An 18,008-nucleotide genomic window follows, 5' to 3' on the forward strand; every position below is an offset into this window, starting at 1 on the left:
CTGCTGAAGATAACTGTTGTGCTGAGAAGTTTGAAGTGTGTGTAGAGCTGGGGAGGAGAGGGAGGAGAAGGAGAAATTGAACAAAATATTGCTACAGCTGATAAAAGTGAATGGGCTCTTTGTATGGATGTTTCTGTTTGCTCTTCAGGCTGTTAACAAACAAACACTGAAGCAGCTGTTCCCAAACGATGTCTGAGTTCAAGGGGAATATCGTGGAGGCTCCTGAAATACCAAGTTAATTGTTATGTTGCTGCGAGATAGTGCAACAGCAAACTGCCCCCAGATTCTCCAGATGCTGTGGCTGTTGCTGGGCTGTGTATGTTCAGTGAATAAACCAAGGAGGAGAAATACAAGATTGAACAAATTGAAGCCTCTGGGGCAGTTGGGACATGAAGTGGTGGGAACAGAGAGGTGCCACAGCTTTGTCCCAGAGCCTGGTATCTTCCATCCCAGCAGGTGGGAGCCTCCCCTGGGTTAGAAGGAGCCTCCAGGCATTTCCTCTTCTACTTGAACTGATTTGACTTTAACCCCCTCCTTCCTAAAAGAATTTCCCTGTTGAGGATTCTCTTTAGCATTGAGTCTTCTCCTTTGGTATCAGCAGCTGCCTGTGACCTGCTGCTGACAGAGAGGAATGTGCACCTTCTGGGCATAAATTAATCACTTACCAGCCTCACCCTTGGAGTGTTAAACCAGGGAATTTCAAAATCACACCCTTCTCTCCTGTCTCCTTTCCCATGAAAGGCATCACATGATGTGGCGCCTTGTGGTGAATCCCGGTTTTGTTTACATCCCCACTCAGAAGGGACTGAATTTTCTACTATCACGTTCATCTCTTGGAATGATTTTCCTGCTGGGTTTATTTTCCATGGGTGTGAGTTTTGGGCAGTGCTGTGTGTGCTGCAGTCATAGCTCAGGAAGCTTTCTGAACAGGTTTTGGGTGTTTTTTTTTCTTTTTAGCTTCCATGGTGTTGCTTGGAAATAATGTATCCCCTGTGGCTACTGCTCTTTGTGTTGGTTTCTTGGCTTGGTGTCCAGATGGTCTAGAAACCCTGGTGATAAAAATCCCTGACCCTCATTTAATGTGACTAGGATGGTCTGTTCCAGGGATAAGCTCTATGGTAATTTTACTCCATCTAAGTTAAAACCATGTCCTAGAACTGTCCCCTCTCCCCACGGGAAGGGTGCCAAAGAAGCCAGTTGCCACCAAGCCACCTCCTTTGCCCCATTAAATGGTGTCACCTTCAGTGTAGTGACCCCAGTGCACTCTGGTGACTCCAGTGCATCTGGACAGGAGAATCCAGAATGGAAAGATCTGAGGGAAGGATATGGTCTCACCAGACCAGTTGGACTTCAGCTGAGGAGATGTAAGAGGAAAGGACACAATCTCCCTTCTGTCAGTCAATTGTGGCAGCTTTTAGCCGTTCTACAGCAGGTACCTAGAACAGAGTTTGATGGCATGAATCTGCCTTGTCTGACAGTCTTCCTGAAGTGGTTTAAAACCCACTTGATTTCTTGTGCCCCTCTGTGTCTGTGAGCTGATTATGCCTTGTGTTATTTGCTGTAACAAGTTACTTTTGTTATTCCAGGCTGCCAGAGCTGCAGAGGGAGAAGGCAGACAGAGGTTCTTCACTCAGGATATCAACAACATCATCTTGGAGTAAGTGCCTCCAGGAGAGAAGACTGGGAAAGGAGAGGATGAGGCAGAGGGGCTTTGGTAATCTCAGGAGCAGGTTTAGCAGGAGTTGGGGGAGTGTCCTTATACAAAAACGGAACATGTCTAGGGTAACAGGAAAGTTTCCTGGAAGTGGCTTTCAGTGGAAATACAGTGTATAACTGAGGTAGGAAAATGTTGGAAAGGATATTTCCAGGCCTCCTGCTCTCTGGATGATGTTTGGTATCTGTGGACTTAAACTGGGTCACTTGACCTGTGGTTTCACCTTGGTACAAGAGAGGGAAATCCCTCCCTGTCGGAGATGTCAGACGTGTTCTTCCCTGTGTAATTACATGCTGGGTGGCATATTTTCAACTGGGATGAGGCTGCTGTGTTCATCTGGCAAACTGGAAGAGCTCCATTACTGCTCTATGCTTCCCAGTAGCCCCATTATCACATGGCAGTGTTGCTCCTTGATGGTGGCTTCATTCTTCTCCTAGTGCCTGGAGAGGGCTGCTGGGTGCACCAGCTTTGTGATCATCACACTGTAATCATCCCTACACTCAGGCTTTCGTTTCATTAAGGTTTATCAAGGCACTGGAAGGAAATTGCCAAAGGGAAGTTTGGGAGTTGGTTTCCCTCTCGTGTCAAGTGGTGATTACCACCTTCCAGCATTCCAGGGCTGACTGCACCAACAGTCCCAAACTGTTCAGCTGGGAACTTTTAACCACTTCCAGAGGAGCTTTAGATACATCTGTAGGACTTTGATGTAGCATCAGCTGGGGGCTTCTGCACTTCTTATCAACACTGAGAGGTGGCTTTAAAAAGTCAGTCTCCCGAGTTGTGTATGATGGGTTTGGCTCACACCTCTCTAACCTCTTCACTGGGAAGCAAGGTCAAGCCCATGGGATAAGGTTTGATTCTGTGTAATCCTGAGTTAGACCTTGGTAATATCTGACATAAACAGCATCTACTTCTCGTTTCCTTGTGTGATGCTCCTGCCCTTCAGTGGCCAGGAAGAACTGCAATAGACATGAGGCCTCGGAGCCCTTTTTGTTCTGTTTCCAGATCCCCTGAGACTTGACTAAAAGGTAGAGTTGGGCTGAAGGGCCTGAGCCTGTTGAGTGTCCGATGTAAAGCAGCGTCCTGTGGTGTGGCTTGTGCTGTGTCCCTCTCTCCCTGCCTCCAGCTGCCCCGGGGGCAGCAGTGTTGGGTTGATGGTGCTTAGGGAAGGGCTGGCAGGTCCTTGGTCAGCGCTGTGTTTGTCTTGTTCCCCAGCATCGAGCTGCAGAGCCGGGAGCTGCAGAGCCAGGTGCGCTCAGGGCTGTTGGCCCACCTGGCTGCTTTCTTCCCGGGCAGGAAGGACAGTCTGGTCAAGCGGGCCCGGAAGCTCCATCTCCACGAGCAGGTGAGGGACTTTGTCAGCTCAGGCCTGCCCTGCTGCCTGCCAGCCCTCCATGCAGAGCGTGGTGGGTGCCCCCCTGCCTGGGGGTGTCCTCCAGTGAGCAGGGTTCAGGCAGCACAGCTGGTGGGGTGGGTGCAGAAGGGGCCAGGTGTCCAGCTGCCAGGCTGGGGGGTGTGGGCTGGGAGACACCATGTGGAACTGGGCTCTGTTCTCTGCTTGCCCCAGGGTGGCCGCTTGAAGGAACCTCTGCAGAAGCTAAAGGAAGCCATTGGAAGGGCCATGCCAGAGCAGATGGCCAAGTACCAGGAGGAATGCCAGGCCCACACTCAGGCCAAGTTTACCAAGTAAGTTCATGATGTGGTCGTTATGCATATGCAGCTCTTCTCAGCAGGCTCCCTGTGACCTGTTGGCTGCTCTCATGGAGTTTTGTTGTGCAGTCAAGAATTGCTGACAGGCATTAGTTGGCCCAGCCAAGCTGTGTGCTTTCCTTGTGCCATAGCTGGAGATGCCAACTATACAGCAGCCTTGATGGGACCAGGACTTGGCCTCAGTGTTTCAGTTCAGTCTGTGTGTGTCTTTGGGAACATGGCAGTCTGGGAACAGCTCGGCTGGGTTATTCCCATGGTCTCTTGCACAGTAGTGAGAGATTTCTCAACCTTGAGCATGTTGCTCAGCTCACACCCTTAGCAAGAAGTTTAGGCTCCTCCTCCCATGTGGGTGTTCTCGTGGACCACTGAGACCTGTGAGCTGTGTTGTGCAGAGATACTCAGTCCTATCTTTGAAGCTCAGGGTAATGACTTCCTCATTATCCCTGTCTCCAATGTAGGATGCTGGAAGAAGACAAGGACAAAGAGCAGCGAGATCGAGTTTGTTCTGATGATGATGAGGATGAAGAGAAGGGAGGGAAGCGCGTCACGGGACCACGAAAGAAGTTTCAATGGAGTGATGAAATCAGGTTTGCATCATTTACATATGAAGTGACCCCGTGATTTGTCCTGTTCTATGGAGTTGGAAGTGGAGCATTTTGGTAGGTGTGTCTTGTTTTCAGAGCAGCACTGGTGGTCTGTAGGAAGAGACCGTGGAGGTTCGTGGTGCTGTTTGTGGTCACTGTTGCATTTATTAAATCTCACACTTATATATTTTGGAAAGTCAGGCTGATTTCAGACACAGGCCACTGTGAGGGAAGTGCAGAGGCCAAAAAAAAAAAAAAAAAGGGACAAATCTTCTGGAAAGGAGGAAATGGGCAAAATTACTGAAATCCTCCAGAGCAGCCTCTGAGCAAGAATGGTTCTGGTGGTGGAAGCAGTTGAAGCTCATGGGTTTTGCTGCCTGTGACACCCAGGGCCTGATAAAGAAGAGAGTGTGGAGTGAAGGGGAGAGTGACAAAGGAGAGTGCCTTCTGCTGCCTTCTGACCTGATTCTGTGGCCAGTTGGGGTGCTGCTCCGTGGATGATGGGTTGGTTTGGAACAGGGCTGCCCTGCCTGCCTTCCCAGCGCCCTCGGCTCTGCAGAGTCTCTGTTCTGTGGTGCTGGTGCCACCTGGGATTCTGGCACTGGTTTCTCCCCTCTGCTGTCCCAGGAGATGGCAGTGGGAAGGGATAACAAGGCTTTTCTCCCCTGGCACGTGGATGTGTGTGCACAGATGGAGCAAGGAACGTGCCTTTCCCTTCCTCTTTCTAGGGGAGCCAGCACAGGGTTGGTTTTATTAGCAAGGTGTTTTGCAGAGCCTAGTGTGTCTTGGCCTCTTCATTCCACCCTGGATAAAGAGAATTCCCACCACCTGGGGAAAGGGTATCCACGTAACTGTATTTGAAATCTTCCTGTTCTTCAGGCAGCTGCTTTGCCACTTGGTGAAGATTAAGTTGGATGGTTATGACCTTGACAAGAATAAGGCTCAGTCTCTAGAGGACTATGTGAAGACCTTCCTAGAAGGAGAGGTGAAGCCCCTTTGGCCAAAAGGCTGGATGCAGGCCAGGTGAGCAAGCACCAAGTTGTACTGCAGGGACTCCTTGTCCTAAGGCAGCTCAGAAGGTCCTTAGTCCCCCCCCTGCTCCAGGAGTGGCCTGGGTCACAGTTAGATCTGAGTGCTCAGGGCCTTGTCCTGTGGAGTTTTGGGAATCTGCAAGGATGGAGATGCCCACAGCATCTCTGGGTTCCTGTTCTGGTAGTTAATCACTCTTGATGAAATCTTTTCTACTTAATTCCAATCAGATTTCCCTTGCTGCACTGAACTGAATATTCCCTCTCTTTGCTTTTTACTGTGCACCTTTCAGAAAGTTCTGGCTCCACCTTCTTCGTGGCTCCAGTTCAGGTAGTGCAAGACTGCTGTTAGCTCCCTCCTTGGTCTTCTCATCTTCCAGACTAAGCAAACCCCAGTTCCCTCCACCTCTCCTGGTATGTCATGTGTCCCTGTTCCTCAGCCACCTCAGTGGCTTTGGGCAGTCTCCAGTTTGTCACCATCACTCTTGCATTGTGGGGACCCTGAAGCTGGGTGCTGTGTCCAGGTGTGACCTCACAAGTACTAAACAGAGGGGAAATAATCCCTTGAACTGCTGGCTGTGCTCTTGCTGTTACCTGCCAGTCTATGGTTGGCTCTCAGCAGTACCCCTGGCAGCAGTGGCTCATGTTCCACTTGCTCACCAGGACCCCAGCTCCTGTTCTGCACGGCTGCTGCCTCCTCATCTGGTGCCCAGCCTGTGCTGCCACCAGGGGTTGTCCCACCCCAGCTGCAGGACTTGGTGTTTGTCTTTGTTGAAGTTCACAAGGTTTGTCTTGGCTCCTTTCTCCAGCCTCTCCAGGTCCCTGGGAATGGCAGCCCTGCCTCTGTGTTCATGTCACCCTCACACTTACTGAGAGTGTGTCTGTGCTCCTGTCCAGGCTGTGAACAACAGTGCTGAGTAGTCTTGGCCCCCAGTCACAGAGTGGTGGGGTTGGAAGGGACCTCTGAAGATCACCCAGTCCAACCCCCCTGCTGGAGCAGGATCACCTACAGTAGATCCCACAGGAACATGTCCAGACAGGTTTGGAATGTCCAGAGAAGGAAACTCCACGTTGGTCTCTGCTGATGCCACTTGCAGGGACAAGTTGCAGGGTGGAACTGGGACTGAGGCGAGGCTGCCAGGCCTGGGTTTCCTGAAGCTGTGTTACAAAGGGTCACTTTCTAATCTGTCTCACCAAGAATAGGTTTTTCAGCCACTTTGGGAAGTCTTCCCCACACCCTAGAGTATTCCCAAAGCAGAAGTTTATGGGGCTTCAGACTTGCACTGGACACATCAGAGGGTCAGCGGAGTAAGTAGGTATTTGGTGTGGGTTTCCTTACCCTATCTGGTGTCTCCACTGTTCCCTGGTCTTTTACACCCTCTGTCATCCATGCCATGGAGCTGGCAACTGCAGGGAGCCATACAAACTGGAAGGGTCATCCTGTTGGGACTGGCCTCAGCTTCTGGCCTGCTTTGGTTTGCTCAGTAGTTTTAAAGAAATGACAACTGCACGGTCTTCCTGCTGGCACCTTTGCCTCTTTGCATTTAAAGAGCTGGGCAGCACTGTCCTCTTCTCTCTGCTAAATTTGCTTTCTGGGTTTTGTGGGACCTAAAGGAAGAAGGAGGTGCCATGTCTTAAGAGCAGCAAATCTGAGTAGCAAATCACAGATCCACTTGGAAAAGTCCATGGCCTTTTACTGCAGGTGCATGTGAGGTAGAGAAAAGTGCATGTGGGTGGTGGCATGAACAGGTGGGGACAGATTCCTCCTTAGTTAATGGAGGTATTACCAGTTTGAGGGGCTCAACTTGCCACATTCTAAAAACTCTTCTCTTTGAATAGAAGGAAATAAAAATCTTTTCCCCCTGGTTTGTAGGTGGAACTGTTCTTGGACATGCAGGTGTTCACCCAGTCCTTGGGTAGGAAGGCCTCCCAGTGGGGTTAGCTCCAGAATGACTGACTAGACCTGGTTTTCTTGGTTGCTTTCCAGTGGCTCCAGAGCAATGGATTCTCTTGCTGGGACTGAATGTAATTGGACTTGATGATCCTTATGGGTCTCTTCCAACTTCAGATATTCTTTGAATTTTGGTTTAAAGACAGAGGGCAAACTGACAGTCACACAGAAGGAGATGGCAGGGATTTGCAACACTAGGAGGACTGTAAACAATTTAATGGAGAAGTTGTCTTGATTCACTGTCCCCATGGTCACAGAAGTTCACCTTTGAGAGGAATTTGAAGATGGGCAGAGTGGCATCTTTTTGTTCCTGAGTTCAGAGAGGCTCTGCCATGATTCTGTTTTCTCAGCACTAAAAGGCAATTAACAAAATATAAGGTTAAAACAAAAAAGATGGCAAAAATCCTTGTCAAGCTGTTCATAGCAGACAGGAATATCCCACGTGTCAGCACTGAAGGTGTGTTTATAAGCTTCTCACCAAAGAAGGCAGCTGAGTGGCAACTGGTTTAGGTGAAATAGTGTTGTGTGAGATTCTGGTTTACTCAGCCTGGGGAACAAAGGGGCTTGGCTGAAGCTCAGTTCATGGCTTGTGGTCAGTCAGTCCTTGCAGAAATGTTGTGCTGATGTCAGAAGTCACCTCAGCTGTTTGCTGGGGCTGCAAAGGCAGCAGAGGCAGGCAAGGTGTGAAGGCTTCTCATCCATAGTCCTGTGCTGAGGCAGGCAACCTTTCTCTCTGGAAGTTGGTGAGAAGCTCTTGGATGATTTACCAGCTCTTGGATGATCTGTGGCAGCAGCAACACCCAGCTTGAATGATGGTGTTGCCTCTCCAGCTGGCTGGCATTTTTTTGAGCTGGCAGAGCTTTTCCCTTAGTTATTGTCCAACAACTGCCTTAATGGCCTTTCCAGTGCCCACAAGCATAGCTCCCCTGAGAGGGAATCGTGTGGGGGAGTTCAGGATTCTCCTGGAAAAGGGCTGACTATTATTTTGCTCCCTGTGGTTTTAATTTCACCGAGTCCCCTGCTGTACTGTGCAGCTCTTGTCTCCAGTGATCCCAGCTGCTCTACTGGGTCTTGCTGGATATCACTTCTCATTGCTCTCTTCCCTTCTTAGGACACTGTTTAAGGAGAGCAGGCGTGTACATGGACACCTCACATCAGTCCTGTGAGTATCATGCAGTGTTCCCTTGGAGTGGTCACTGGTGACTTCCATTCCCCGGGGCCTGGGGGGATCGTGCAGGAGCACCTGAGCTTCCTTGACTCCCCTCAGAATAGTCTGGCACTGCTTCCTTTGGGGAGGCCTAGGAGAGCAGTTGGCTGTGTGTGACATCTCCCAGGGCCAGCCTTCCTGAGGATCTTTAGCCTTGCAGTAAACTCAAAGAGAAGAACTTTGCCAGGTTGCCTCCTGGCCTTGTTCAACAGACTGGAGTTGGGCCTCTGTGCTAGTCCCTGGGAGGCAGATCAAGATAACATGGAGTGTGATGCCAGCAGTGATTGCTGCTGCCTGTTCAGTGGGTCCTTACTGGATTCTGGATTCCCTCTTTCTTGGTGCCTGGTGGAAGGAGGGGTGCAATGACTCAGCCTGCTGGAGATGGGTGCAACGGGCTGGTGGGTGGCAAACCACGAGAGCCATCGGCATCCAGCTGGGCAGGGGCTTTAATGCCAAAGGGTCCCATGGATCTTGCTGGCAACCTGTGCTAGATGGTGATACAGACTTAGGCTGATGTCTGTTTGACAGGCAGTCCTGTTCTTGGTGCTGGATGAGCCAGGGGAAGAGTGAGGAGGAGGATGAAATAAAGTGTAGAGTCATCCTTCCCTCAGCCGTTCCAGCAGTTCAGGGATGTCTTGTACCAGAGACTGCGTCTGACCAGACCAAATGATTTGGCAGATGCTTTTGCATCCTTGACTTCTTCTGGGAACCTAAAAAAAAATGTGTCACTTTGTCTCTTATACCAGTTCCTGGGTGTTGCTGTAGTGGGTTCCTGTGGTAGCTCCTCGTCCTGCAGGATGTGTCTGTTGGTGCCTTCACTGCTCTGCTGCCTCCTCAAGACTCGGCTCATTCCCCTCTGGGGGAGTTGGGGCTTCCTAGAGCAGCAACCAAATGTCCTGTGTTTTGAATCCTAGCAACCTGAGATGCTGCCTCTGCTCCCTCTGTTCTTTGCAAAAGACTCAGTGGATCATCATTAACAGGGCCCAAGAGTGCTCCCTAATTGGCTGCTTCCCCAGGGACGTTCCAGTGAGCCTTGTTTCTTTTGTCTCCCTCAAAACAGGGCGAAGAAGAAAGTTATAGCTCCTACTAAGGTGAAAGTGAAGGTGAGTTCTTTGTTTTCTGGTTCTTATGGTTGATGTACACCAGGAGTTGAGTGTTTGCCTTTGTAACCCCTACGTTTGAGCCTCTGTCTTTACATGAGCTGCAAGGAAGTTGCCCTGTAAAATAGCTCTGCTCAGTTTTGAGCTTGAAAAAACAACTAGGACAGCGGCTAAAATTGAGGGCAGCAGCAGTTGGGAGGGAGGTGGGGGGCTGGCAGGCACAGAACACACCTATTCTGCCTTTTATCCCCAAGCTGGGAACTTTCCCTTTCCAGCAGCAAACCCTGCCCCTCTTCTGACTCTGTCTCCTCTTGTCATTTTCTTCCAGGAATCCTCCTGCAAGCCAGATAAAAAGGCCTCGGTTTCTGTTCCTTCCGTGCACTCAAGCAGCACCTTGGTTGTGTCTTCAGAGCCCCAGGGAGGAACTCTGGGCATCAGTGCCCAAACCAGAGAACTCTTGTCCCTTGGGACAGCCCAGGCAGCCAGCAGCACTGGTGCTCCTGCAACCTTCATGGATGACTCCTTGGATGAGGATTTGATTCATAATCCCACTTCCTCCCTCGAAGCAGTCTCAAAGGAACTGGCTGTGCTGAACAGCAGAGCAGGAGGGAGCCCTGACTTTACTCTTCCTGGACCTCCAAAACCTCCACCAGAGAAGATCCCAACTCTTGCATCCTCAGAGGAGAAAAGGACATTTCCAAAGTCCAACCCTTCCCCTACATCATCCTCTGGTTCCCTCCAGTCTCCTCTAAACTTCCTGGCTGAGCAGGCTCTGGCCTTGGGCCAGTCTTCTCAAGACAAAAAGGCAGAGAACTCGAATTACAAAGAGCTCTCCTGCCAAGCCTCCCCCAGCAAAATCCTTCCTGATGCACACCAGGCTAAACAGAAGCACCACAGCCTGGCCCGGCCAAGCCACGGGCCTCAGGCCTCCACCCCAGCACCGGGTTCTCAGGTGAAGGTCTTTCACTCAGGCAGCCAGCTACAGAAAACTTTCACCTCCCCAGCTCCCTTTGTCAAACTGCAGAATGCCAAGTCCTCCTCCCCACTGCCCCAGCGTTCCCTCCTCCAGCAGGTCAAGTCCTCAACCAAAGCTCAGAGCTTCCATCCCTCCGTGTCAGGCAGTGCCCAGAACTCCAGCAGCTCCCACAAGAGCCCGGGCTCGTCCTCCTCATCTCTCAGCTACACAAGCAAGCACTCGAGTGGCTCCAGCTCTTCAGGACAATCTTACAAATCACCTTTTGTTTCTGGTTCCCTCTCCAAGCACGGGGCTTCATCCAGCAGCTCCTCATCTGGGGCTTCCACAAACCAGGGCTCCTCGGGGGCCGCGCTGCCCGGGGCTCAGACCCCGTCCTCGGGCCAGGCCTCCAGCCGCCCCTCCTCCAGCTCCTCGGTGAAGAAGACACCTGTCTCCCAGAAGCTGACTCTGGTGGCACCTCCTGGAGGTTCCAATGGAGATTCCAGTGGGGGCACACAAGGAGTGGCCAAGCTGCTGACCTCCTCCCTGAAGCCAGCTGTCGTTAGCAGCACCGCGTCTTCTACCTCTGTGCCGGTAAGCGGGGCCGGTCATCCCGGGCTGGGCCAGCTCTTCACCTGTTCAGACCTGCCAGGAAGGGATGGCTTCAAAAGAACATCCTGAAATTCTTGAATGTCTGTCTGGATCTTGGCTGCTTAGGCTGGGCCTTTGCCAGGGGCTTGCCCTCCCAAATTCAAGCTTTCATTTTCAGCTTAAAGTAACAACTTAAGCAAACTGCTCTTTATTGGGGTGTCATGTCTCATGAAGGACTCCTGGGTTACCCAAACAGACTTGTATTATTCAGCCATTGTATTTAATGATAGAAGAGCCTTCATTTTCATCTAGAGCAACAAAGTAATTGTTCTGAACGCTGTTGTATTAATTTGTTGTTGGCTGCTCATACCTGCCTTCTTTTGTGGCGTGTGGAAAGAGCTGGGCAATTAAATGAGTTTATTTAAATGGCCCTGAAAGACATGAGCTGCTCACTGCCAGACAGGGTACACAGGTTGAGCACAGAGCTGAAGAGCATTCCCCAAGGTGTCTCTGTCCACAGGAGAGATCTCCAATAACATTCTTGGGTGGAAGGGTGAACCAAACCATGGTGCCTTGAATGTCAAGCAGTGATGTGCTGCCCAAAGTGGGTAGGAAGCATCCTCCCTGGAACTCACAGGCAGTGTGTTAGCTTTTCCTCTGCCAAATGGAGATACAGTTCCAGAGTAAGGGAGCAGCAGAGGGAAATCCAGGATGGTCACACTTAGAAGAGCATAGCATCCAGCAGTGGGTTTGCCAATCCTGGGCAGCTGGGAATGGCCTCAGGAGCTGGCAGCTCTTGGGCCCTGGCTGGGAAGGTGATTCTTACAAGGAGGAATTCTTGACTACTCTGTTTTGCAGTGGTTCTTTGGGTATGAATGATGCTGTGCCTTGGTTTTCCTTCTCCTGACTGACCTTTTCTGTTGCTTTTCAGAAAGGAACTAGTGGAGCTGTGCTGCTAACGAGTTCTTCCTCCTTAAGTGTACTGGCTCCATCCTACAAGTCCAGCAATCCAAAGCTGCCCACTGCCCTGAGCTCCACCCCTTTAGGTATTATCTCTCCTATTCATTCCTTCCCTCTTCATGTCATCTCCTTCAGTTCAGACTCCTCTCCAAAAGCAGGAGTATCAAAGGATGCAATAGTTACAGGACCTGCTCCAGGAACTTTCCACCATGGCCTTGGCCACAGTGAGTATCCTTTTTGTCCCACGTGTGTGTTACTCGTGCCTGTGCTGTCAAATAACAAGAGCTCCAATGCTCTGCTGTCTTAACCCCTTGCAGACCAACCCATCTCTCTTGCTGTTGCTTCATGCTGTAGTTCCTGCATCTATATCTCCAGCAGTTGCATTTGGAGAACCTTGGGCACATCCCTCTAGCTAGCCCAGAAGTCCCAGCAGCTGGAATCTGAGCTATGGGCTAATGGCTGCGGCTCCTCTGCTCGTTTCCATCTTCAATGTGTATTTGTTCTTTTTTTTTTTTTTTTTCTTTCTCCTCTCCTTTTCTTTGTTTTTCTCTCTAGGTCTTCTAGCAGGCTTGCACTCCAGCCCCCACCACGCAGCGCCACTCCCACACCCTGCCCTGCCCACTCATTTACCGCAGAGTTTGCCAGGTAACTTGTCAGATGGTCTGTTTGTCCTCTGCCTCCTGAGTCACCCTGCATCTCAGCAGGTCCCTCCTCTAGGGGTGCTGGAAGCAAAGTCGTTGTTCACCTTGTTGTCCAAAGGGTGTGGTGGTTGCTAAAGGCCGAGGTCCACCACCAGGTGTAGCTCTCTGTGTCCTTCCCTGTTTAGTTAGCCAGGGCAGACACCTCTGGGATGAGAAGCCCTCGGTGCTTGCAGCAAGTGGTGGCTCCTGGAGGTACCCAGCTTGGCTCCTTGTGTCGTGGTGAAGATCTACCTGCTAGGATTAAAGCTCTGTCTGCCAGGGCTGCCCAGGAATGAATATTCTGGCTCTGTGGAGTTTGGTTGCTGGTGACCTACAGAAAGTGTGTCAGGACAGAATGTCTCACATCTGTGCACTGAGCTAATTGCCCACATCTCCTTCACAACCAGTTTGTAGTGGAAGTGGAGAGGGCTCTACTTGGTGTTGACAACGTGAGGAGTTTGCAGTCAAGCCTGTTCCTGCTCTGCTTTGATGCCTGCAGAAACAATCATGAAACAGGATTTCTGGAGAGCACCTTCTCTGCTCTGAACAGAGTCCTGCCTGGTGGGCTGTGCGTGAAGATAAGGTAGCACTGTGGAGGAAGGAGAGAAGCAAGGGGGATCCCTGCAGCAGCTGGGAAATGGAAATGCAGGGCCAGCAGATCAGGCTTATCTACTTCAGGGAGTTGTTTATCCCATTGCTAATTGTTACTTCTGCTTTCTTCATTAAATGGTTGTTAGCACTTCAGTGCCACTGCCTCAGTACCTGTTCCTGTGGGGATTGTCTTGCTGGGCAGTGTGAGCCTGATATGGGGCTGGATGTGCTGGCCTAACACTGGCACAGAAGCCATGAGATGTGTGGGTCAAACACAGGTTTGTTGTCTTTTGCTGAAGTCTCTCTGAGAGACCGTTGTTAAGCGGTGGAGCAGGAGAAGGTAGGAGCAGGTGTGACAGACTCTTCCTTCCTCTTGGTCAATTCATGGCTTCAGAAGAGTGAGAGGATTGATTTTGGTTTGGACATGGGGGTGTGAGCTGTGTTCTGTGACACTGAGGAGTTCTGTGTCCCATTATTTGAGGGAATGTAGAGTGATCACTTCACTGCAGCTTATAGGGCTTATAACAAAGTCCTTTTTTGATGTACTGCTGCTCTGTGGCAGGAAACAGTGCTGGAAGCTGTGGGTAGACAAAAGGTGACTGGGAATAAGTGAAGAACTGAACATTGAGAGGCAGCTTCAGCAGGGACCTGCTTTCTCACTTGGTGTTCTCACATAAAGGTTGGAGGTTGAGCCTAGTGCTGTCATCTCTGGGAATATTACCAGTTGTGTTTGGTAGAAGAACACAGTAGCTATTTAAATGAGCACCATCACCTTAATGTATTGATTTGTTGTGTGGAGTGAGTTGTGGTGGCTGTGTGAGCAGGTGGCTAGAGCCACATTGCTCTGCCTGAAAGCTGTGAGGGCTCCAGTGTGCTGGGAGGTTGCTCCAAGTGCAAGGAAACCTTGATGTCATGGAGGTGCTGATACCAGCACTTATCAAAAAGCATTTGAGCGGGGAGCTTCCAGTGCTTGCCTGTGTGCTGGCCCTGCTGCCCTTGCTGGTGGAGGTGCCTGTGTGCTGGTGCTGTGCTGGGGGGTCTGACTGCTGCCTTCAGAAATGCCCCTGAGATGAGCTCTTGCATGGAATGAGCTGTCCTTGTCCTGGAGGAGAAGCTGCTGCTGTGCTGCTCAGTGTCACTGCTGCTTCACTGCACATCTCACTGCACCCATTTGTTCATCACAGTCTGATGGTAGTTCTGATTGCTCCTGGAAAACTTCTGCTTCCTTAAAACTCCTTTCCTTTTCCTCTCTTCAGTGCATTTTCTCTTTCTCTTTCCCCTCCATGTCTGTTTCTTTCTCTTCCTCCAGGGGTTACATTCCTGTGGTTCCTGCTGCTGTCAGTGGGCACCCAAAGCCTTCATTATGAAGGGCAAAGGTGCACCCACCGTGTTATTTCCAACCACCTTGAGATGCAAGGCAGTCAGTGCCACCTACTTCTGATTTCTTAGGTGGGAGACATACAGTAGGGAGACTTTTAGAGAAGGCCATAGCCTAGTCAACAGCAAGCTGAACCCATGGTGCTTCTGCTGGGAGGCCCCAGGAGGCCCTGGGTGCTCCCTGGGACCCTGCACAGAGGCAGGGCTGCTCCCAGCTGAGATGTCTCCAAGTACATCCTCCTACCCCCCGATTCCTTGGTGCTGGAAGGGACAAGTAGGTGTTTGTGTGCAGAGAGCTCTGGCTGCAGGCAGCTCCATGGGGCTGGTCCTCAGCCCCCTGCCCACTTGGTTGTCTTCTCTTTCAGATGCTTCTCAGCTCCACAGCAAAGGGTCCAACGCGCAGCAACGCAAGTTATGACGTCTGCAAGGAGGGGAGCTAGAGCACACATAGGATGAACCAGGAGGAGCAGGAACTCTGGACACCAGCTGTGGCTTTGCTTTTTCTTTTCTCATTTCCTCACGACAACTGGAGAGGCTGAACCACAACGAGGAGCTCCTTGGGGAGTTTGCTCAGAAGCTTTTGGAGCTCGGCCCCACACCTTGAGCCGTGCCCTAAGGAGAGGAGCATTTTGTAGCACTTGTTTTGTTGCTGCTGCTGCCACTCTTCATGCATTCCCTGGCACTGGCAGGGAGGGGCCAGAACTCACAGGAGACTCAGGTGGTTTGACTGTCTTGGCTTTTCCATACCCACCTGTGTTTGCCCAGTATCTCCAAGTCCAGTTACCTCCCGGTGGAGGGTATGAAAGGTGCTGGTGCTTCTTTCTCTTGCTTTGGATTTACTTGGGTTATTCCAGCACTGCCAGTGCTTTCTGAAGACATTTGAGTGACTTTTCAATTGTACTATAAACTGCTACAGTGAAGTGGAGGATTTAACATTTCCTGCGTGGTGAATCTAACAAACCACCTGATGTTCCCCTCTGGAGGAGAAGGAAGACTCTTTGGAGAGACATTTTTAGATGCAGTCATTGACTCTGAAAGTTCTACTTCTTTTGGGGTTTGGATTTTTTTTCCTTCTGCTCAGTTTTACCTTCATTACCATCGAATGCATTGGATTGAATGGGACACTTCTCAGCATGTCACATGTATAGGAAGACATAATTCCAGTGCCTTTTATGGTGGAGCAAGAATGGACTAGTGAGACACATTTCAGCCCTGTTTTGTGTGCTCCTCAACCCTTTTTTAATCCTTCTGTATTTAAAATGTATTCTGTTTTATTTAATAGAGCTTTTTATGGTTGCACATCAAAAAAAGAAAAAAAGAAAAAAAAGAAAAAGCTGCACTGTCTGGACTTCAATGGTGTCTTGGTGACTGTGAACACAGTCCCAAATCCAGCAAGAGCACCAGTTCTTATCCCAGTTTGTGCAAGTGGGTTCCAGACCCTCCCCTAAAGCCATTCTTTCCTAGGGTCGTCAGTTGTGATCTCTTTGGTGGGCAGAGGGAATGAACTAAATGAACCAAGGTCACTACTTTAGTCAGATGAATTCCAGTGAATAATACTGATTTCTGCACTAGGATCATGTGCCTGGCACAGCTGCAGGAATGGGGACCATCTAGAGCTGGGGGGGGTCGTGTCTTTGCTTTTTCATTTTTCAACTCTCAGCCCTCACTGCTCCTCCTGGGTGCCCCCTTTTCAGCCCAGGGCAGGCTGTGCTTCCAGCTGAGCTTTGTGGGGTTTGATTTCCTGCTCTTTTTCCAGGCTGCCTTTTCTCAGGCCCCCACAACCACCTCTGAATCGTGCAGCGCTAGCACTGATCCACACAGACTTGACTGGTATTTCAAGGAACATCTTGCAACCTTCCTTCCTGAGCTTTGGGGAGGGATGCTGCCACAGACTGTACCAGCAAATACCTGCTTTAGTTTTCCCCATTTTTTGGTGAGATCTGAGATGGACTGTTTTCAATTGGAGCTGATTTCCCAGGATCAGCGCATTGTTTTGTATTCTTTATTATTTTATTATTTTTTTTTTCTTTCTTCATGCAGCTCAGATTTAAAATTTGTTTACAGCAGATCACCTAGGTCGTAGCAAAAGAGCCAAAGACAGAACTTGTTTTCTCAAACCCAAGCACAGCAGTTACTGATGGACTCTGGGCAGTGGATGTCGCGTGGTTCCCGTTGAAGGCCTAATCCTGAGAGGTACTTTGCACCTTCAGCTTCCCACGGGAGCTGGAAGAGCTTTGGAAGACGTGGCAGGACAGGGACCCAACAAGTGACTCGAGGTACCCGTTCTACTCCCTTGCTTTGCCTTCACCTTCTGCTGGGCAGCCCCTGTGTGTGGGCAGAGCAGAATGCCCTCCCTCCCTCTAGGAATTGAGCAAAGCCTCTTGCCTCAGGGAAATGTTTACTTGGTGGAAATCCTGTGGGATATTTTTCTTGTTTGGTTTGTTTTCTTTACATGCTATAATGAGTGAGTGAGTGGGATGGAGGAGAGTGGCAGCAAGTCAGGAGCAGGCAGAGAGCTGGCAGCTGATGGGGAGGCAGGACTCTGGTGTCTCTCTGCCTCAGTGAGGCAACTTGTGGCACTTTGGGTGACCCAAAGTGTCCCGTGGCACTTCCTTAGTATGGCAGTTCCTTTTGGGTGCAAGAGCTGCAGTTTACTATTATCTATTTTATTATTTTTTTTGGTGTGTGTTGGGACTGTCTTGCTGAAGATAGTGGGGGATGATATGAAAACTGTTAATCTTGTACAGAACAACTGAATAAATTGTTTCAAAGTTTCCAAAATATTTCTTTTTCCATCTCCTTTAGTCTTGTGACTTTGTTTTCAAGAATTGGTCTTTTCAGCTTAGGATGATCACCTCTTGATCATCTGGTTTCTTGGGTGAGTAGTGAATTATTGGGTGTTTTCACTGAAATCTCCTGCAAGGTCAGTAAATGGCAGCTCTGTAGCCACTGGGGTGTCAGAGCTGCATGTGCTCATTCAAGCTCATGCTTGAACTTGACATCTGCTGGGAAAGAACATGTGGGGTTCAGACCCTGGAGCAAGGGTGGGATCCTGTGGGATCCTTCACAAAGGTGAAATACTGGCATTAATCCCCAAAGCCAGGATGGATGAGCTGCTTTTGGTGAAACAGAGGTTACTGGGGTTAGGCTTGTAGCTGAAATTTGGGAAGAAGGAGATGAATATTGATGTGGAAGCCCTTGTACCTTCCCAACATCATTCCCTGTTCTCCTGCAGTCCAGTTAGTGCAGATCTGTCCCATCTCTTGCTGCTAACTGGTCCCAGCTCTAATGCTGCTCCAACCCTTTCCCTCTTGGAAAAGAGTCAACAGGTAAAATAATCAGTCTTCTTTTTTTAACTTCAGCCCCAAAATGGCCCCTTTCTATGAAGCCAAAGGCAAAGAGACAGCCATAATGAACAAAGCAAACCCAACTTCTGACTGGAACCACTGCAATTTTATTTGGTACTATAAATAGAATTCCCCTCTATTTCCCATTCCCTTACACAAGTAAATGAAACATGTAGCTGCATGTAACTCCATCCAGTAAAATACCAGCAGGAA

General features: G+C 50.0%; 1 protein-coding gene across 1 annotated transcript in view; it reads left to right on the top strand.

Moving 5' to 3' along the window:
• Nucleotides 1-14,866, top strand: part of UBN1 (ubinuclein 1) — a 20,934-nt gene extending 6,068 nt beyond the window's left edge. Inside the window, exons 7-17 of the mRNA XM_009995442.1 lie at nucleotides 1,587-1,657; nucleotides 2,930-3,059; nucleotides 3,282-3,400; nucleotides 3,883-4,011; nucleotides 4,888-5,031; nucleotides 8,099-8,149; nucleotides 9,255-9,297; nucleotides 9,623-10,843; nucleotides 11,772-12,024; nucleotides 12,356-12,445; nucleotides 14,814-14,866. Coding sequence (XP_009993744.1) covers nucleotides 1,587-1,657; nucleotides 2,930-3,059; nucleotides 3,282-3,400; nucleotides 3,883-4,011; nucleotides 4,888-5,031; nucleotides 8,099-8,149; nucleotides 9,255-9,297; nucleotides 9,623-10,843; nucleotides 11,772-12,024; nucleotides 12,356-12,445; nucleotides 14,814-14,866 — 2,304 coding nt within the window. The remainder of the gene's footprint in view (nucleotides 1-1,586; nucleotides 1,658-2,929; nucleotides 3,060-3,281; nucleotides 3,401-3,882; nucleotides 4,012-4,887; nucleotides 5,032-8,098; nucleotides 8,150-9,254; nucleotides 9,298-9,622; nucleotides 10,844-11,771; nucleotides 12,025-12,355; nucleotides 12,446-14,813) is intronic.
• The last annotated feature ends 3,142 nt before the right edge of the window (nucleotides 14,867-18,008 follow it).

Source organism: Chaetura pelagica, unplaced genomic scaffold, assembly GCF_000747805.2.
Source record: "Chaetura pelagica isolate M959 unplaced genomic scaffold, ChaPel_1.0 scaffold64, whole genome shotgun sequence".
Classification (NCBI taxonomy): Eukaryota; Metazoa; Chordata; class Aves; order Apodiformes; family Apodidae; genus Chaetura; species Chaetura pelagica.